At 23.5% G+C, this 24,907-nt stretch overlaps 1 protein-coding gene across 1 annotated transcript; it reads left to right on the top strand.

The window, feature by feature from the left end:
- Positions 1 to 327: 327 nt before the first annotated feature.
- LOC128962642 (phospholipid-transporting ATPase ABCA3-like) lies at positions 328 to 23,044 on the top strand. The gene is made up of 7 exons (XM_054309036.1): positions 328 to 410; positions 4,610 to 7,387; positions 8,271 to 9,051; positions 9,799 to 9,875; positions 9,950 to 10,121; positions 19,068 to 19,484; positions 21,471 to 23,044. The coding sequence occupies exons 2-7, from the start codon at positions 4,829 to 4,831 to the stop codon at positions 22,883 to 22,885; spliced, it is 5,421 nt and encodes a 1,806-aa protein (XP_054165011.1). The 5' UTR covers positions 328 to 410; positions 4,610 to 4,828; the 3' UTR covers positions 22,886 to 23,044.
- The last annotated feature ends 1,863 nt before the right edge of the window (positions 23,045 to 24,907 follow it).

Genomic DNA, 24,907 nt, shown 5'->3' with positions numbered 1-24,907 from the left:
TATAATTAAATAATGTTTGTTTGTTAACAACAATAATAATAATTTTATTTTTTTAGTGTTTTTAATTAAATAAAATTTAATTTGCATTTTATATTATTATTATTATTATTAATAATAATAATTAGTTAGTTAGTTAAACAATGCAAACATGTTGTGTGTGATGTGTGTGTATGTATTGCAATTGATTTTCATTTAATAATTAATTTTTTTTTATATTTAAATTAATTATTTAATTAAAACTAATAATAATAATAATAATAATAAATTTGTGGTATATTTTTATTGTGCAATTGATTTCCTATACAACTATATATATATATAAATATAAAAACAACACAACAATACACACATAACGGACTAAAATAATTTATTACTGAAATTATTTTTTATTATTATTATTATAATTATCTGTAAGTGTTTTAAATTTTTTATTGTTGTAATTTTATAAATATATATAATAATAATAATAATATTTTAATTTATGTTTATTTTATTTTTTTTTTGATGCTTTAATTCCTATTTCCTAATTTATATCACGTATTCAAATACATTTTAAAAACACAATTGATTTATAGTACAGATATTATTATGATTTTAAATTTTTCAAACAAAAAAATTATTTGCAAATTATTTATAATAATTAATACAAATTATAACTTTAAATTAAATAGTTTTGTTTATTTTTTTTTAAAAAAAATTTTTGATAATAATAATTAATAATTACAATATATTGCTAAATATAATGATATTTATACTAATCAATAATTTTATTTTTTGGTAAATAATTTTTTTTAAAAAATATTTTAGTTAAACTATATTAAATATTTTCAACTTTTTATTCAATTATTGCTATTAATTAAAACTAAAAAATATAGTAATATTACTATCATTTTTACCTTTTGATTAAAAATTACATTAAAAACTTATTAAACATATTTAACACACATATTAATAATGACACCGAGTTTTATGAAACATTTATTAAGATTATTATTATTATTATTATTGCTAAACACTTAATAATATTTTTACTGTATTTATAAATGAAATTTTTTTATTTAAAAAAAATGTTTTAATAGTAAATTAATAGTTAAACTTTGTTTTATCAGTAAAATTAAATGATATATATATTATAAAAAATTTTCCTGAAAATAACATTCATTAGTAATTTTTTGTTTTATTTTTTTTTATATTAAACATTAAAATTTTACTCAAAATTTTTATAATATATAATTTATACTGTTTATATCATTATAATATTTAATTATTTTTTATTACTTATTTTATATATGTATATAAATCTATTAGAAACATACAAACAATAATAATAATAATAATAAAATATATAATATAATAATAATTTTTGAATTATACGAAAATTTTTTAAAAACTAAATTATATAATAACTATGACTTTTCAATGACTATCATATAAGGTATACTAAATATACACCAAATAAAAAAATATTTATTTATTTATTATGAAAACAAAACAATACATTATTTATTACTAAATAAAAATTGTTTATTTATTTATTATTATTAATCAATGAGACCTTTATCTTAGTTATTATTATTATTATTTATTTTTAAAAATAAATAAACTTAAAAATCAATATTCAAAACATTTTTAACTTTTTTTCCAATGAAATAAATAAATTTTATTTTATTTATCAAAAAAAATCAATGAGTAGTTTTCATAGATTTTTATTTTTAAAATAAAAACATCACAAAAAACATCTTCAATATTATTATAAAAATTATTAGTCATATATATATATATATATATTTATGCTATTTTATAATTTATTATTTTTTAATTCAAAATATTTATATATTTAAAAAAAACTAAAATAAAAAATAAATATTTTTTAACTGGATTTTCCATTTTTGTAATTTTTGTGTATGTTTTTTAAAATTTTATTTTCTAATTTATTATCATTACAATAAACATATATATAAAATAATTTTTTTTCAAATAGATATACAGTAGTATCTGTTAGTTAACTAACTAGTAGTGATAATTTTGATGATCAAAAAAAATCTATTAAAATAAAATAAAAATTATTATTTCAAAAAAAAAATTACTAAACAAAAATCCCCATGATAAGTTCATTAAACGTTTATATGTTATATATAGTAGTAATTTATATGATCCAGTTTATTTGCTAAATAGTAAATAAAAAATTTTATTAAAAAAAATATAAAAAATTAGTATTACTAATTAGTTTTTACTAATTAATTTAATTAAATAAAATCCATCAAAATTTTTATTTATCTACTAACAAAAATTAAAGATTTAAATAAATTTTTAATAATAATAAATATTTAGATATACCTAAAAATTTTTTGTTTTGTATAGTATATATTATATATTAGTATTATTATTATTATCTAATAATATTAATAATTGTTTGATTTAGGAAATTGCTAATCAAAAAAAAATATATAAACAATAAAATAAAATTTAATATTATAATTATTCAATTTATTTGATTTTTTTTAAATACTAGGTCAATATTACATAAAACATTACAATTTTTTGTTGTTGTTGTAAAAATTAATATATATATTATATTATCAAATATTATAGTTTAACTATATATATATGTGTGTATCTATAGTTTATAATAATATATACATTCAATTATTTTATTTAATGTGCACATAATTTTCCTGTTATTTTTATTTTAAATAAAAAATTTATTTATTTTATTAGTATTATTATAATATAATAATAATTATTATTATAATGAAAATTATCAATTTATATAATGTATATATGATTAGTACATTATAGTAATACAGTAATTAATCAACAAAAACACAAAAAAAAACAACAATATATGTAAATTTGTTTTATTATTATATCTATTGATATATTTAAATAGTGAAAGTTATTAATATAATAATAACGAAAAATTAATTAATTAATTATAAAATAAAATAATTATTACTACTATACTCATCAATATGTGCATACTAAAATATAATAATAATAATAATAATAATAATATATAATAAAATTTTCCATGTTTAAAAAATTATAATAATTTTTATATTTAATTAATTAATTAATTAATACACACACACATACAAACATATATACATACACATACACATACAAACACATACAAACACATACACATACAAATACAAATACACATACACATACAAATACACATACACATACACATATACATATACATACACATACACATACAAATACACATACACATACACATACACATACAAATACACATACACATACACATACACATACACATACACATACACATACACATACAAATACACATACACATACACATACACATACAAATACACATACACATACACATACACATACATACAACTAGTTGTGTGCTAAATAATTTTGTTGCTGTTGTTGTTGTAATCCCTGTTTTTTATTATTATTTATTTATTAAACAGTCTATAACTAGAGTAACCAACACATACACACACACACACACGTAATAGATTTAGCCGGGAAAATCAATCAAAAAAATAAATAAATATTTTATCATATTTTTTATATAATGACACAAATTTAAATTTTTGAAACAAAAATTATGTATATTTAAAAAAAAAAATAGTTTATTGTTTAAAATACTGTATATTTATTATTTAAATATAATATTAAACTGATATAAATATACAATCACTCTATTAATGAAAATATATCTATAATTTTATTTAGTTTTTTTTTGTTTTACTGTATATACAATATATTATATTATAATTGAATTGCAATTAGTTTTGACTGTAATTTCGTAATTTCACTTTCTCTCTCTCTCTCTCTCTCTCTCTCTCTCTCACTCACTCACTCACTCACTCACTCACTCTCTCAGCTCCTGTTAGAGGAGGTATGTATGTATGCTATGTGTGTTCACCTCAATACCTACCTAAGCTCACAAACAAACAAACAAACACACACACACATACTCACACACACACACATACTCACACACACACACATACTCACACACACACACATACTCACACACACACACATACTCACACACACACACATACTCACACACACACACATACTCACACACACACACACATACTCACACACACACACATACTCACACACACACACATACTCACACACATATACACACACATACACACACACACACACACACACACACACTCACTAACTCACTTTCCCAGTTATAGTAAAGGGGGCGGCCAATAGGCAATACTACTACTGCTACCCCCGGCAACTAATTAGTGACAACCAGTTAGTTAGTTAGCTGTCTATCTATGTGTTTGCAAACTTTGCATATATATGTGTGTGTGTGTGCTGTTCCCCACCACCCCACTCCCCCCCCCCCAATAATAATATAATTTTGTTATTTTTTATATATATTTGATTACTACTAAAAACCTATTTTAATTGTACAATAATTTTTCAAGTTTAATAGTATTGTATTATATTTAGTAGTTATTTGCTAACTTGTTTAGAACTAGTAGTAGTAATACTATAATAGTATATTAATAATTATGAAAATTATTTAATTAATTATGTAATACTTATAATAATTATGTGGTTTTTTATATATCCTATGCCATCATCATCATAGGTATCGGTGCTCTACATCATCATCACTATCCATCATCAGCAGCAGCATCGGGTGATTTTAACATCAATAACATCCAGTGCATCCCAAATAGATAAATCCCATTGACTATTGACACATCCGTGTATGTGTGTGTTAGACACCTACCTGTCCACCACCTCATCATCCCTGTGCGCTATCCCATACACAAAGTGCTACAACACATTAACTATTTAAAAAACCATGATTTTTGGTGAATCGCTAAAAGTCCGGCAGTTTTTCATACTGTTATGGAAATGCTATCTAATCCGGAAACGACACTACATCTGGACATTCTTCGAGATAATGCTACCGATATTCATAGCCAGTGCCGCCCTGATAGCCAACAGTGGCGGCAAATCGGGTACGACTGTCGAGGATCCGATCCGCTATAAACCGGTAGCCGTCGGCAAAAATTTGCGATCATATTATACACTATTGTATACACCGGTCAACGAGTTTACCATGAATTTGATGTCCAGGTTGACCGAATCGGTTGACTGTCGGGGTGTTGAGTCGGCCGACGATTTGAATAATATTATTATGAGTGAAATACCGTTTACTATATCCGATTCGGTAGAGAAACTACTACTCGGCCTACAGGAAAACGAGACCATTGCGGGCGTTATATTTGATATGTCCGATGTTGGCCGCCATCATCTGGCCGTCGGTAACGATACTGTAATGCCGTTGAAACTAAACTATACCCTAAGGGTCAGGGATTTTGAGCTCCAGTCGGAGGCGTTCCCCAAGAAACAAGATTTCGGTCCATTTCCTAACGCCGATCATTATATCCGTAAAAACTTTGTAGCCGTACAGGTGCTCATCAACTATGCCTACTTGCAGATGCTCGGTGAACAACTATACCCGGAGGGTAAAGCACCGGCAATACCCGAAATCCGTGAGATCCGGGCCCGTCGATTCCCGTTTCCTAAATATATCAAACATCCCAGGTTTCAAGTGTCGATAATTAGTCGGTTTTTTCCGGGAACCGGTAAACTAAATACTCTGCAGCTGACCATCGAGTACTGTACAGTCCTGGGGTTTGTCGTTATGATTGTCCTATTGATTAAGTCGATAGTCGATGAAAAAGTCAACCGTGCCCGTGAAATGCTACGGTTGATGGGTATGTCCGATTGGATCTACTATTTCTCCCAGTTTGCCAACACGTTCACAATAATGGCCGTCCAGTCGCTACTGTTAACGGCCATGTTTTGTATGACACCCAATGCCCAGTTGAAAGGTGCCAATCCGTCGCTAGTCTATACGGTTATGTTGTGCTACTCGGCCTCGGCCATACTGTACGGTATGATGCTATCGGTATTTTTCAAAAAACCAACCAACGCCATGATTATCGGGTTTATCGTATGGTTGGGTGTTCAGGAAATAGCGGGAATGTTATTCGAGAAACGGGCCGGACTTACCGAAACATCGGGACTAATCAAAACACCCGAATGGTTTCATTTGGTCCTATGTTTGATACCTAACTACGCCCTGAAAGTGGTCAACGAGTTGCTGGTCGAGTGCGAAGTCTATGCAGCTTACGGTACATTTGTCCAACAATATCGGGTCTACTCAGCCGACTGGCCAAACTTGCGCAATGTTCTACCCCTATATCAATACCTAAGCATACTGTCCGTTATGGCCGCTATGTTGACCTCGTGCCTGATCTACGGGTTTATTATCTGGTATTTCGATGTTTTTCGGGTCTATAACCAGCACAGCAATGTCCGCTGCAAAACACTGGACGGTGTCGACAACGAGGCCTTTACCGGCGGCGACCAAAAAGGCAAACAACAGGACCCGAATCGGTACTTTGAGAGCGACCCGCAATCCCTACGGGTCGGTATTGTTGCCGACCAGTTGCGCAAAGAATTTGCCGAAAAAGTGGCCGTCAAAAATGTTACCTTAAAAATCTATCACGGCCAGATAACTGTCCTATTGGGACATAACGGTGCCGGTAAAACAACATTTGCATCGATGCTAACCGGCCTGTATTCGCCAACATCGGGCAAACTGATGGTCGACGGTATCGACGCTATTGCCAATCCGGAAGACGCCCGCAAACTGATGGGATTGTGTCCGCAACACGATGTCCTCTACGATGAGCTGACCTGCGAGGAACATCTCCGGTTGTTTGCCACTATTAAGGGTTGTCCTGAACCCCGGGTATCGGCCGAAATCACTCAAATACTGGATCAGTTGGGACTCAGTTTTAAACGCCGAGTACTATCGGCCGACCTGTCGGGCGGTATGAAACGTCGTCTATCGTTAGGTATGGCTATGATTAACAGTACAAAAATCCTGATTCTGGACGAACCGACTTCGGGTTTGGATCCCGAAGCCCGTCGGGGTGTCTGGGATTTCTTACTGTCCATTCGTAAGGAACGGCTGATTATGCTATCGACTCATTGGATGGAAGAGGCGGATGTATTGGGCGACCGTATAGCCATTATGTCTCAGGGACGGGTCATCTGCTGCGGGACATCCGTTTTCCTGAAGAAAGCCTACGCTGGGGGCTATCATCTGAGGATTGCCAAATCGGATGACTTCAAGACCGACTCATTTCAGCCGTTTATACGTAAATTTTTACCGAACGTTTCCCTCGAGAACGAGACGGCCAACGAAATCCGATTCGGTATCGATTCGGATGATTGCCGATATTTACCCGAATTTTTCGATGAATTAGATAAACAAAAACAAAATTTGGGGGTATTTTCCTGTGGTGTTAATGTGTCGTCAATGGATGATGTCTTCCTGAAGGTATGTGTGTGTGTGTGTTTGTTTTGTTGGTTTTTTTTGTTTGTTTTTTTGTTTAACCAGTACTGGACATACCGGTGCTGATTGTAGTAGTAGTAGTAGTAGTAGTTGTTGTAGTAGTTGTTGTAGTAGTGGTTATAATAGTAGTAGTTGTAAATTACAACTAATACTACTATTATAACTTGTAATAGTAGTAGTAGTTGTAATAGTATTTATAGTAGTAGTTATTATAGTAGTAGTAGTTATTATAGTAGTAGTAGTTATAATAGTATTTATAGTAGTAATTGTAATAGTAGTAGTAGTAGTAGTAGTGGTGATAGTAGTAGTAGTTATAATAGTAGTAGTTATAGTAGTAGTAGTTATAATAATAGTAGAAGTAGTAGTAGTAGTTATTATAGTATTTATAGTAATAGTTGTAATAGTAGTAGTAGTAGTAATAGTTATAATAATAGTAGTAGTAGTAGTAATGTTGTGTATTATACCCCCCAATAACTACTTAATAGAGAGAGAGAGAGAGAGAGAGAGAGAGATATTTGATTTTTTGGTGGCTAATGTTTTTATATATATATCGGGGGTATAATAATCTATATCTATAGATAGATAGATAGATAGTAGAGCACATGTATGTGTTGAGAAAAATCATATTATTTTTATTATTTAGTATATAGTAATTGATTTTTTTTTTAAATATTAATAGTCTATAATAATAATACTTTAGTTATTTAAAAATAAAACAAATAATAATTTCTAGAATTTAGAAAATAAAAATCAATTATTAATGTTAATAACTATTATATAAAAAAAGTCTACCAAAAAAATACTAAAAATTATTTTTCACACACACACACACACCTACCTGTCCCCTCACACACACACATATATATAGGTAATCGATGTCGAAAGCAATAAAAAACAAATGTCGCCCAGAAAGTCCGTCCAATTGGAAAATGGCATACATTTTAATAACAACAACAATTATAATGGGGGTGACTTCAAAAAGTTTACCGATGTCCAATCGGGTAAAGTTGAATCGGGACGGGAGCTAACAATGTTGAAACTTAGGGCACTGTTGGCCAAACGGGCACACGATATCAAACGTAGTACCCGTACGGTCGTACCCATTATGGGCATAGCTATTGGCTGTATATTTGCCGTATTGGGTCTGATTGAGACTACAGTTAACTCGACTAATCGGACGCCTAACTGGCGCCTGGATATGGATACCCAAAGTGCCGGCTATGACCCACAGTTGTTCGGGTTTTACTACGAGTTGGGTCGACTACCCGAATCCTATGGACAGTATTATTTGCCCGAAGCTGGTCGGGAACACATACAGGCCTACGATTGGAAAGTGGATCCAACGGAGAAGCTCTTGAATGATTCAATTAAGGATCTGAATGTCTATAGGGAACGTTGGCTGGTGGGTGCCTCCCTTGAAAAATATCGTAACCGTAATGTGTATATTGCCTGGTATAACGGAGAAGCTCATCACAGTCTACCGATTAGTGTGAATGTATTGTATAATGCATTGTTGAAAAAATTGGTGGCCGAGTCCAACACCAGTCGTATATCGCCCGATGATGTCGGCATACGACTACATCAGCATACGTTTGAACATTTTAATCCGCACTCGGCTTTTCTACCGTTTTTCGGACGTGTCTATAATAGTATGTATAGATTTGTTGTTTGTTTACTACCTTCCCCCCCCCTATCTATGCTAACTACTACCCTAACCGAAGGGTGGGGTGGGAAAGGTGATGTCTATCTATCCATATATACTTTTGACTGTTTATTGTTTGTTACCTTTTTCCCCTACCTATACTAACTACTACCCTAACCGAGGGGTGGGGTGGGAAAGGGGATGTCTATCTATCCATATATATGTTTGTTTGCTACCTTTCCCTCCTATCTATCCTAACTACTACCCTAACCGGGAGGTGGGAAGGGGATGTCTATCTATCCATATATATGCTTGCTTGTTGTTTGTTTACTACCCTTTTCCTCCTATTTATCTTAACTAATACCTTAACCGGGGGTGGAAAGGGGCTGTATATCCATCCATCCATATATATGTTTGGTTTTTGGTTTGATTACTACCCTAACCCCCTACCCCTCCCCTACCTATCCTAACTCTACTACCCTAATCGGGAGAGGGGTATCTATCCATATATATATGTTTGGATGTTGTTATTTTGCTACCGTTTTCCCCTACCTATACTAACTCTACTACCCTAACCGGGGGGAGGGGGTATCTATCCATATATATATGTTTGGTTGTTGTATGTTTACTACCTTTCCCCCTATCTATTCTAACTAATACCCTAACCGGGTGGTGGGTGGGAAAAGGGATATACAATTAGGTATATATTATTTGTTTTGATAATAATTTTTTATTTTATTTTTAAATTTTTCAGGTATTTTCATACCGTTTTCCGTATCATTTATTGCCGCCTTTTACGTACTGTTCCCAACTCATGAACGGGTGTCAAAGGTTAGTAGTATTTTTTGGGGGAGGAATAGTATATAAAAACTAACTGTTTGTTTGTTTGTTTGTTTGCTATTTAGTCTAAATTATTACAATTGATGACCGGTTTGAGTATCAGATTGTATTGGTTATCAAATTTTATATTTGATTATACAATTTATTTCATCTATTTTGTTACAATGTTTATGATATTACTTATATGGGACCGGGCCTTCCAGTATGGCCTATATTTTTCACGATTATCATCAACTGGTAAGTGTTTTTTTTTGATATATTTAAAAAAAAAATAATTTTAATAAATAAATTTATTTATTTATTTTTAAAAATATATATTAATTTCAATATACCTATACTCTAATTACGAGTACATAATAGTTAATACAAAAAAATATATATTTAATAATATATTTTTATTGATGTTGTTGTTATGTGTATATATATATATAATTTATTATTAACTTAATTAATTATTATTTTTCAAAATAATTTATTTTTATATATAATTGAATGGCTACCCCCACCCCAACTTAAATTTTAAAAAACCCCTCTAATCTAGTAGTCCACAAAAAATATGCAAAATATTTATATATTATTATTTATTTATTTTTTAAAATCATTGACTAATATTTATGTGTGTGTGTGTGTGTGTGTGATGTATGTGTATGTGTATGTGTATGTATGTGTGTGTATGTGTGTGTATGTACTGTAGTCTATGTGTATTTGTTTGAATGTGTGTTAACCTGAAAGACAAGTTTATAACAGTATTGCAGTAGTATTTGTTTTATTTATTTATTTAATTAATATGTATGTAATATAATATAAGACACTAAAAACAAATTCAAATTTATTTACAACACAAACAAAATAATAACAACAAAAATTGAAAATATTATAATATTATAATATTCACAAAATTTAGTCATTTTAATAGTTATAATTAAAAAATAAATAAATATAACATTTAATTAGTGTGTGAATATATATATATATGTATGTATGTGTGTGTGTGTGTGTGTGTGTGTGTATGTATATATGTTTATATATATATATGTGTGTAATACATATTCAATTTTATTTATTTATTTATATATTAATTACATTACAATTTTTTTTTGTGTTTTTGTTTGTTGATAGTTTAATAGTTAGTACTGTATATATTAATATTAAAATATATACAGTATATAATAATGTAATTTAAGCAACTTGTCGATGACATGATTTTTAATTTATTAGCAATAATAATTAGTGTTGGTAATTTTTCGCAATTCAATTTTCGATTGCCGCAATTGCGGAAAATTGCGTGAAATTGCTTGAAATTGCGCGCATGAGGGAATGTATAAAAATTAACTTTGACAACGTTAAAAATTTGATTTACTATAGATTAAGATAATTTACAAATCTATTATTATTTTTACAAGATTTTTAGATGACAACATTTAATGATAAAATAATTAAAATTTATATAATTAATTTATGTTTTTATTCATATTGCTTTATCATTTAAATTTTGTTAGTTTTTAAAAAATTATAAATTATTCTATGTTACAATTGCGATTTTCGCAATCGAGCTTTTCGCAATTGCGGCAATTTCACGCAATTTCCGACCAATGCAATTGCGCATTTTGCAATCGTGTCACTAATGTAATATTGTGTGTGTGTGTGTGTGTGTGTGTGTGTGTGTGTGTGTGTGTGTGTAAGTGTGTGTAAGTGTGTGTGAAAGTAAAAGTAAAAAAAAAGTGAGACAACTTTGACCTAAATTTTTTTGTAAAAAAAAATTATTTGCCATTTATTTTTCATCAAATACTCTGAATTATATGTTTCAACAAAAAAAATGATAAAATAAAACATCAAAATTTTTCTGTAATATACGATAATATATATAATGTTATTATTCAATACATATACACACATATACTGTATGTATAATATATATATACAGTATATATATATATATATATATATATACTGTAAATGAAATTATATTATATTTTGTTAGAAATTTTATTTTATTTTTTTTTTTGCAAATAATAATATATACAGTAATTAGTGGTTAATATCATCGATAAGTAATTATTATTATTTTTGTTTAATATAATTATGTTTTTAATTTTATTATTATTTTAATCGATCGATGCTATAATTAAAATACATGATACTATAATTATTTAGTAATTATTATCAATATTTGATAGTTTTTTTTGTGTATAAAATTTTAAAAAATAAATTAAATAATTATTTTTAAATTTACTAATTGTTTATCTACAGTATATATATATAACTACTCCCATATAATACTATTATAATATTATTTTAATATAAAATGACATTGATATTAAAAATATTTTTATTTATTATATTAATTTAATTTTCTTATTATTATTAGTAATATTAATAATAATATATATATACAATATATAACTAAATATTTCTCAATATATATATATATTATTATTAAATTGTTTTCTAATTTGTCAATTGATTTATAATTTATTTTTTTAAAATTAGAGAAAAAATATAATTTATTATATTATATATGTATATATAATTAATAGTTTTTCTATTAACTAAATATATATATAATTTATATATATATTGAGAAATATTTAGTTATTTATGTCATAATAAAAACCAGAAGAGAGAGAGAGAGAGAGAGAGAGAGAGATGACTTTGTTATTACATTACAACAAAAAGTTTCATAATTTTTATGTTTTACGGTATAATTTAACGATTAGACCGTAACCTTAGATTTCTAGAGGACTGGTATATTATCTTACAGTAGTCTACACATACATACACACATATACATACACACATATACATACACACACATACACATACATAAACACATACATACACACATATACATACATACACATATACATACATACACATACACATACACATACACACATACATAAACACATACACATACACATACATAAACACATACACATACACATACACAAACACATACACATACACATACATAAACACATACACACATTACACACACACACATACACACTATCTATAATTTTTACACATGCACATACTTACAAACATATACATACACACACATATACATACACACACACACACACACACACACACACACACACATGTTATAAAACTTTTACTTTTATCGTATTATAATATATATATATATATATTTCAATAATAAGATTCCTGTATCTATAATATATTATAGGTACAGTATATACAGTTTTTTATAGATAAATAAAAATTAATATATACAGTATATACAGTATGTACTAATCATATAACGTATATATAATTATTTAATTTACAAATAAATAAATTATATATATTTATATAAAAAAAAATTTCTTTTATGTAATTAAATAATACCTTGAAGTTTGAATTTTTAATACAGTAGTAGTAGTAGTAGTTTTAGTAGTATTTTGTTTAGTATTGCTTAAAGCTATTTCAAAAAAAAAAAAATTTTAAAGTTAATGTAATTATAATGTATTGATTTTTTTTTGTTTTTTGTTTTACACAATCAAAATGATGATGAAAATAAAATTAATTTTAAAAAAAAATAATTATTAAATATTAATTTTGATAAATAATTTTCTCTATAACTATAACATTAACAACTAAATTGATGATTGATTTTTTTGGTGCAAATATTTTGTTGAATAATAAAAATAATTAATTAAAACCATTGAATAATTAATTATTACTAATTTAAAAATAATTTTGTTTTAATTTTTATTTAATTTAGTTTTACTTATTAATGATAAAACTAAACAAATTAAGTTATTATAAATAATTTTTTAAAAAATATTTCATCTAATAATAAATATATTTTTATTTAATAAAATAATTTGTATTAATTTTTCAAATAATTTATTATTATTATTATCCAATATATATATATATATATATATATATATATATATATAATATTAAATATAAATTAAGGCCAAACACTTTATATTATTATTTAATATTAATATTAATTCATAGTTTTATTTTATTTATTATTATTTAATTTTTTTTTCTCTCATTTCAATCGCACAAACAAAAAGTTTATAAATTATTTAGCAATAATTTTCTAACAAATATTTTTTTTTATATATAAATATAATTGAATTGAAAAATATTTATCATATTATTATTATTATGAAAATCTGTATTAGTATTACAAAATAATTATATTAAATTAAACGTTTAGTTTTTGATTATTATTATTATTATTATTATTGTATAAAATATTATATATATATATATATATATATATATATATATAGCTATTAGTTTTTAGTTCCGTAAACTCATTGATTATTTTACATGTATTTTATTATTTTATTTATTTATTATTATTATTACTATTATACGGTATTAATACTAAAAACTATTGTAACACCGGTAGTATATCTATATACCTGTGCTATATATACATGTATAAGCTGTATATATACCGGTATATATATATATGACTTATATAATATATGTATATTATATTGAAATACATATAAACATATAATTACTACAATAGGATTGTTTGTGATAATCATTTTATTTATTTATTTTTTTGTAAAAATCAAATTTTTTGATTTATTATTTTACATTTTTTTTAAACGGCAAACAAAATATAAAAACATCAAAACCTAACAAACAAACAAATAATTTATTTTATTTATTTTTTTGTTGTATAAAAAATGCGATGAACTTTCCTTTATATATATATATAAAATACATATACAGTATATGTTATATAAGTTATAGTATTTTTTGTTGTACAGTATATTACTTGTATATATCGTAATAATAATAATAATAATAATAATAATAATAGTGTAATTGTGTCAACACATTGCCAATAAAAAATTATTTTTTTTTGTTGCAATTACCCCTCAAATTATTGAACTATTATATATATATACAGTATATATATTATATATATATATATATATATATATATATATATATATATATATATACTGTATATATATATATATACAGTACAACTAACTAACAAAAAATAAAATAAATACATTTATTATATATATATATATATATACAATATCTATATATTTATTTATTTTCTCGGTCATTTCCTTGCTCATTTATTTATTATTTTTAAATAATAATTATATAATAATATCCATAATATATTTCCTATTATGACTATTAACTATTTAGCTAACAATAAGTAATTATTATTATTATTTTAAATTTTTTGTTTAGTTTTTTGCTAATTTAGTACTAATTATAATATATATATATTTTTAAAATAATTTTAATTGTTTTAATTAAACACAAAATCAAAACTAATTACTTTTATTTTAAACTATTAATTTTAACATATTTTTATTTTCTTAATAATTTGTACAATAGATTTAAAATAAATGTTTATTTATTTGTTTATAATTTTAAAATTTCCAAAAATTAAAAATTGATAAAAAAAATTAAAAATAAAATACAATACATACGTGTGTTTGTGTAGACATTGATTTTAATTTACGATTAGTTAGTAATTTAATTTTTATTTATTATTTTTTTTGTGTAGACAATGTCTACTATTATATACTATGAATATATTAACAATGAAAACAAAAAATTATTTCAAAAAAATACAATTATTTATGATTAGCAATAACAATGTCAATAGCGATTGTATATATAGACAGTATATACTGTATATATATATTGTAATTGTGTTAAAATAAAACAACAACAAAAAATTATATGAAATTTTACATTTACTGTATTGTTTTTCCTTATAATTTTTATAATTAAGTTATTAAATGTATTATATAATATAGACATTAAGTTTTATTCAATAATAATTAATTAATTAATTGTTAGCTAAATATATTGTTTTATTTTTTATTTCTAAATAAAAAAAAAATTTAATACTTTTTTTATACATAAGCAATGAAAAACAATAATTAATTATTAGATATTTATTTATTTTTTTTATTTGTGTGTCGACTTTAAAAAATAAAATCTCAATTTTTTTTCTAATAATTTACTATAAATTTATATACAATTTTATAATTATCTAATAAATGTAATAAATAACTAAATTAAAGGTTATTTTTTAAAACAAAATATCTATCAATATATAAATTTATGGTAAATATTATTATTTAATTTATAGTATATTTGCAAATATTTTTAATATTTAATAATAGCTTATAGTTATTATTATTATTATTATTTATAATACAGTAAATATTTTTTTGTGGCTAAATTTAACAAAAAATATTTTTCATATATATATAATAGTATTATTATTATTATTATTATTGATGTCCTTCAATTAACATACCTGTGCTATGAGGGGGGAGGGGATAATCCATACACACGATTGCTTTTTTAGATGGGTCTCCCCCTAATAGTTAATAAATTAAGTTTTAGTTAATAAATTTAGTTAATAATAATTTTTTTTATTAATCTAATATCAATATTAATTATTATTATTATTATTTTATATTTAAATTATTGCCTACTAATTGTAATTTGTGTTTATATTTAATTAAATTTAATTTATTTGTTTACATCATTGAGTTATATATAGATTATCTAAAAATAGTTTATTTTTCAGCAGAAAAAAATTAATAATAATATTTTTTCAACAATTTACTAATCAAAAAACATTGATTGAATACTTAATTAGTTATTTTTTTAAACACAAATAATATACACTGTATTTGTGGAAAATATTTTTTATTTATGTAATAATACTAATAATAAAATATTTTAGATTTTTTGTTTTATGTAAAGTGATAAATGTTTACGGAATTTCCAAAAAAAAAAATAATTAAAATAAATAATAATATTAAAATAGTTAGCAATTGTGTGCGCAATTAACATCACTATCAAAATAATTTCTATATATGAAAGTGATATTTATTATTATTATTTTTTTATATATAAATTATCATAATATTTAATAACAATAATAATAATAACACTAAAAATAGATAGTAATAGATAAATGTTATTTTAAAAAGATAATAATTTTTTAAAATTATTAATACCCTATCAAAACATTTTGAATTATTTTTTTCAAAAAAATATTAATGACATTTCAATATATTATTATATACTTATATATCTCATAACTTAACAGTAGTTTAATAATAATACTTTAAAAAAACGATTATAATTAACAACAATTGTGTCAATCACTGTCAATCAAATTTCATATTCAATATATATATATTAAATATTTTTAAATTTTAGGATAATAAAAGATTTTATTATTTTAGATTTAAAAAAAATAATAATAAAATTGAAGGTAAATATTAAATTTAATGTATCGAAAATAAGTACATTTTTAATAAAAAAAATATAATAATAAAAAGTTATTACTTAATAACAATATTGTATTTTATTTTATAATAAAAAATGTAATATAAATATTTTATCTAGATACAATATGTGTTTAATAAATAAATATATATATATATATATAATAGGATAATAATTTATTTTTTTTAAAAATATTATGAATAAAAAAGTCAAATTCAAAGTCAAAACCAATATAAAGAAAATATTATTTGATTTGAAAATATATTTCACTATTTTTTTTATATGATTTATCTGTTATTATGTATTATTTTTATTATTATTATTTAAATATAATATATTTAAAAGCCATTAAAAAATTTTAGGGAAATATATATAAATATAAAAATATTATTTGGAAAACAAACAATAATTTTATTTTTTTTTGTAATTTTTCCAATCAATCACTTAACATATTTATTATTATACAGTATTAATACTAAAAATTTTTAATTATTATTATTATTATTGCTTTCACATTGTGCAATATTTATTAAGCAAATTTTAAAAAATTAATAATAATAATAATAAAATATAAATATGTAAATATTGGTTATTTGCATTTGAATGATAAAATTTTTTTAAATAATTTTATTTAAATTAAATTTTTATATATACAATAATATTATTAGCATATATAGTATACGATTCAATAAATTAAATCTATTAAACAATAAAACATAAATAATTTTATATATAAATTTACAAAAATATTATGCATTGAATAAATTTAAATAATAATATAAATATTAACTTTTTTTAAATATTGTTTATTAAGTTTTAAAATAAATAAATTTTCTTTAGACAATAACTAATTAATTTAATATAAAATATAATTAATTATTTTATGGAAAATTTTTTTTGATACTTTAAATATCATTATAATTCAAATTAATTAATTAAATAAATAATATTTACTAATTGATAACATTAATTATTATTACACTTTTTTCTATTTAAATATATATATATATATATATATATATATATATATATTACCTTACAGTATAACAACTATCTATACATTAATCAATATTTATTAAACAACATATAATTTTCAAATATAAATAACTATATTATTAATTTGAATCACATATTATTATAAAAAAAAATCTATAATCACAAAAGTAATAATAATTATAATAATAATAATTACTAATACTAATACTAATAAACAAATTACTAAATCACATATTAATTTAAATCATCAATTGTTGTCAACAACAACAAAATTAAATTATTAATATATATCTAATTTATTAAAAAAAAATTTCTCAATTATTAGTTGTATCGTTAGTATATTATTTATTAATAAATAAAATAATATTCAACAACGACAACAAAATATATATATATAATTAAAAATATTATATATAAATAATTCAAATTAAATATCTATTTGAATCAACAATTGTTGTCAACAACAACAAAATTAAATTATTAATATATTAAAAAAATTTTATCACAATTATTAGTATATAGTTAATAGAAATAAAATAATAGTCAACAACAACAACAACAAAATAAATATATATATACATAACTAAAAAAATATTATATATAGCTAATTTAGTTTAAATGTTAATTTGAATCAACAATTGTTGTCAACAACAACAAAATTAAATTATTAATATATATCTAATTTTTATAATTTTTTAAAAAATTTTTCACAATTATTAGTATATAGTTAATAGAAATAAAACAATATTCAACAACAAAATAAATATATATATATATACATAACTAAAAAAAATATTATATATAACTAATTTAAGTTAATAATATATATATATATATATATATATATATCTATAAATTTTATTTATTAATTTATTTATTTTCTATATATCTATATATCATTTATTTATTTTATAGTTGCATTTGTATCGCTATTTATATCATTTGGTTGGGCAGCCATACCGTTTGCCTATCTGGTCTCATCCCTATTTCGCAAACCGTCCACCGCTTTCGGCATACTGTGCCTGATATCGGTCATTACCGGTATAGGTATGGGTGTTATATCGACTTTTTTCGAGACAATCCTCGAGGAAAAGTCATCGGCCGAAGTCCGCGGCCTGTTTTACTCGCTTATGTGGTTTGCCCGACTGTCACCAGTAGTTAGCCTAGTATTGGGTACACAGAAATTATTTTCACTGGACTCGACCCGGTTGGTTTGTGCCCAATTTCAACAATCATTGAGGGCTATACTGTGCGGTATATATGCCGCCTCCCAGCGCTCAAACCCGGAGCTCGAGGAGCTTAAGATACTTAAGCCGGAGCGCTGTTGCGATGGTATATATTATTTGATTTGATTTTTTTTATTTTAAAAAATTTTTTTTTTAGATTTTAATATAGAATTTATTTTGAAAAATTATATATATATTTATCATTTATTTTTTAAAAATTTATTTTATTTAAACAATTTTTTTACATTTTAATATATATATATATATATAATTTATTTCGAATTTTTTTTATATATATTTTAATTAATTATTTATAAATAATCCAAAAAATGATTTTTTTTTTGATTAATTATATATATATATAAATTTATATGATTTACTACTTAAATATTTTCATTTTTTTGATGTTGAAAAATATTATTATTATTTTAAAGTATTAGTAGTAAAGTATTAATTTTAGTTTTTTGATAGATTAATAACACTATAAATATATATATATATAAATTAATAATATTTAGCTAATTAAATATTTAATACCTAGAAAAATATCAATTTTATTTTTCAAAAAATAACTTTTTCAATGACAACCAACTCAACCCAATTTATTTATAGAGATATATATATATAATTATTAATAATATTATTATTATGAATTATAAATTATTTACTACTAATTAAAATATTTAATAGGATAAATAAATAATAAATATATTGACAAAAAAAATAAACTAATAATTTATATATATATATTTATGCAGGAATTTTTTATGTGTCAAAATAATATATAAATATTTATCACTAATATATAAAAATATATAAATTATTAGTAATATTAATATAAATTATAAGCTAATTAAAGAAACAAAAAATATATTTATATATATATTTTAATGATAAATTGAAATATTTTTTTTGTTGGTTTTTATTATTATTATTAGCATAAAACAAATTTAATGATTGATTGATTGCAATGATTTTTATCAGTAAATATTATTTTGCAATAGTACTGAAATAAAAAACATTTTTTTGTACTTCAAAATTAAGTAATAATAATAATAATTATTATTATTATTATACAAACAAAAAATACAATAATAATAATAATTTACAGTAGAATCACTTTATAGATTTCTAAATAATTTATTTTTTTAAAAAACAATTTATTTATGATATTTATTGTATTATTATTTGACACACGTTTGGCATATTAATTGGCTTTAATTAATTAGTTATTATTATTATTAATTTGCAATAATATATATATATATWTAAAAAATGAATCGCAATTTTTTATTATTATAATTATTTTCGTAATCAATTGGCAAATAATAATAATAATAATTGTTTATTATATACACGTGTAAACAATTTATTTATTTTTTTTAAAAAAATAACAATTTTATTTATTTAGCAATTTTTTTGTTTGTTTGTTAGTATTATTATTAACTACAGTATTAAGTATTAATAATAATAATAATAATAATAATAAGTAGGTTTAGTTGCAAAATATTTATCCGATAGTATTATAATATATTAAGTTCAAGTTAAATAAAATCAATTTTATTATTAATTACTAACAATTAAAAAAAATATTCAAAAAAATTAATTACCAAAACTACTTCTAATTTATTATTATTATTATTATTATTATTTTATACAAACATTATAAAAATAATAAGACAATAATTTAAAAAAAAAATATTAATTACTTATAGATTACCGATTTAGTTGTGGCAACAAAATATTTATATAAAAAAAATTAAAATAATTAGCAAAATTAATTAATTATATTTTTATAATTAATATACTAAAAAAATATTTTTAACAAACCTATCATAAAATAATAATAATATAAATAATATAATATATAAATAATATTAATATATAAATAATATAAATTTTATTATTATTACTTTACTATATGTTACTAAATTATTCAATCAATATCATCATCATCATCAATGATGATGATTACCATTATCTAAATATTATATACATATTATTATTATTATTTTATCATAATATATATATCTATATATATATATAAACAGTATATCACATATCTAACTGATCCCATATTTTTTATCTCCAGAGGTTTGCGGTAATGAGTGTATCTTTCAGCACCCGTTTTTCTGGTTCAACTGGTTAGGTGTTAACGATGAGATAGCTATGTTGGTAATGGACGGCATACTCTACTGGCTCATCCTATTTGCTATCGATACCAATGCACTGGGAGGTGGCGGCGGCGGTGATGGAGGACAGGGTAGCGGCGGCACTGGCACTGGTAGTCGAGGTGGCAGTGGTGGACTCAGTGGCCGATTGATGGCCGTACTGAAAGGTGTACGCAATCTGTTCAGTGGCCATACAAAACGGTCGTTTACATTGAAGACGATGAAAGCGCCGAATACGTCGGACAATGATGTCCTGGACGAGCGGCAACGGGTGGACAAAATCATTGCCTCACATCATATGGCCGACGAAGCCATAGTTGTCCAAAATCTGACCAAAAGGTACTCCAATGGGAAGTTTTTGGCCGTCGATCAGTTGAGTTTTGCCGTCGGTAAAGAACAGTTTTTCGGTCTACTGGGTATCAACGGTGCCGGCAAAACAACAACGTTTCGTATGCTAACCGGTGACCTCCGAGTGACCAACGGTAACGCTTATGTAGCCCAAAGTGATCTGATGAACGATCGGGCCGTTTATCAGTCGCAGATTGGGTATTGTCCACAATTTGATGCCCTATTGGACAGGTTAAACAGTTTCGAGACCCTATACTTGTATGGCCGGCTCCGGGGTATACCCGATCGGGATATAGCCTTGGAGGTCAATAAATTGATCAAAAAAGTTGACCTACAAAATCACGCTCAACGTAAATGCAAAAACTATTCGGGCGGTAATAAACGCAAGCTATCGCTGGCCATGGCATTGATCGGTTCGCCACCGGTTGTCCTACTGGACGAACCGACATCGGGTGTCGATCCAGTGGCCCGACGTAAAATGTGGGTCGCCATCAGCGACATACAGTACAACTCCGGTTCCTCAATCATACTGTCCTCTCATTCGATGGACGAATGCGAAGCCCTGTGCGATCGTATAGCCATTATGGCTGCCGGCCAATTCAAATGTGTCGGTTCAACCCAGTACTTGCGCACCAAATTTGGCCAGGGCTATTCCCTGATCATCAAATTGAAACCCGATTTGGTTGCCCAAAATGAGGACTACCTGGACGACGTACAGGTATACGTTGAGGAACGGCTAGAAAATGCCCAACTCAAGGACATACATCAAACATTAATTTTCTATCATGTACCACCCGGTCCCGAAACTACCTGGTCCAAACTGTTCCAGTGTATGGAACTGGCCAAACAGGAACTCAATCTCGAGGACTATCAAGTAGGCGATACCACTTTGGAACAGATATTCCTATCGTTTGCCAAATCGGCTTCGGCTACTACTCAGGACCGGCCAAAACGGCTATCGTTGGCCGATATTGCCGAAATTGTTTAACGGGTTGGGGGAGGGGAGGGGGTGGGGTGGGCAGTGTGTAGTGTAGCCGTAAAATTTCAGCGCACCGGTAGTTATTATTAGACAGCACTGGTAGTTCAGTTAGTTAGTTAGTTAGTTGTTTGTAGTATTTAAAAAATAGTAGTTATAGTGAAAATGATCCGGATAAAAATATGTGATTATTTTTTATATATATATATATATATATAATTTTTTTCTATATCTAAAAAAACAAATTTAGTTTATTATTATTATTAGTATATTATTTTTTTTAATTAATTGATTAATTGATTTGATTAATAATAATAATAATAATTATTATTATTATTATTATTATTATTAGTACTGTATATATATATATAATTAATGATTTTAAGTGGTAATACTAATTATAATTATATATATATATATATATATATATATTAATTAATTATTATTTCTTATATATATATTGTTTTATGATAATCATAATAATGATTTAATAATAATTTTTTTTATTAATAATAATAATAATTATTATTATTATGTATCTCATTTGGTTTGACCACCATACATAGTGGCTCCGGTAGTTTTTAAAATTATTTTTTTTTTATATAAATATGGGTGACAGTCAATTGTGATGTACTGTATGTATATTTTATGGACAGTTATATATCATATAAATATTAATTATTATTATTATTTTTCATAAACAAGTGTCGGACCTAATCATAAAATATAAGTAGTTTTATATATAATATACAAATAGTGATCATATTTACTATATATAAAAAAATTAATTAAATAATTAATTAATAATTAATTAAAATATGACACTAAATAACACAATTGAATCAATTATAGAGACAACAAAACAAAAAACAAATTAAATGTGATTTTTTTAATATTCAATTTTATTTTATCAATATATTATTCAAACAAAATCGCAAACATTTTTTGAGATTAAGTTTTTTTTACAATAATAATCATAAATATTTCATTTTTTTATATATAATTATTGCAAACATAATACAATATATTCATAATTGTGTAAATGTTTTGTTTTTTATTAATTAATTAATTAAACAAATATTAATAATTTTGAATATAAACTTACAATTAATTTTTTTTTTAAATTATATATATAAAATAATAATTGATTATTTTTTAAAAATAAAATAAGTATTTACAATTTTTAGTTAATAGTTTTTCAAACAATCATAATGATAATTAATAAATTTTAATTATATATATATATTATTTTATAACTTATTTGTATTTATATATAATAATTGTTTTTTATATATATATATATAAATACTAAATCAATGTTTTTTTTTAATTAAAACAATTATTGATGTGAAATCTCATAATTATATTTTTTTAAATAATAATAATAATATTAAATTATGATAATTTTTTTTTTAAATAAATATAATGAACAAATAGGTAAATAATTTTTTTTTTATAAATAATTCATATTTTTATATAAAAAAATATATATTTAATTTTTAAACAAATATTGAATTATAATGCAAATAAAAAATGAATTGTAAAATAAATAAATAATAACTATTATTATTATTAATAATAATAAATTTTTTAATGTATACTTAATTTATAATTTGTATTAAAAAAATTCAATAACAAAAAAATGTTTTAGTAAATAAAAATAAAATAAAAGTAAATATTACCAATAAAATCAAATCAAATAAAATAATAACTCAATTGATTTATTTTTTTCAAAAAATTTATTGGACGTTTTAAATGTATTTATAAATATTATATGCATTTTATTAATATATTTATTAATAATAATAATAATAATAATAATAATAAAAACTACAGTATTATGTAAGGCATACATTATTTTTGTGCAATTATTTATTTTAGCAAAATCTGTATCAATAAAAAACAAAATTATAATTTTAATCATTAATATTATAAATAATCGTTTTTTATATATACGGTATATAAATTTTTTAAATATATATATATATATACTATAGATATATATATATATATATATATAATACTGTATATTAT

The sequence above is a fragment of the Oppia nitens genome, unplaced genomic scaffold (genome assembly GCF_028296485.1).
Source record: "Oppia nitens isolate AA-2021 unplaced genomic scaffold, nextdenovo-longstitch-racon4-pilon3 scaffold6_pilon_pilon_pilon, whole genome shotgun sequence".
Taxonomy (NCBI): domain Eukaryota; kingdom Metazoa; phylum Arthropoda; class Arachnida; order Sarcoptiformes; family Oppiidae; genus Oppia; species Oppia nitens.
This window is presented reverse-complemented; position numbering and strand designations above follow the sequence as displayed.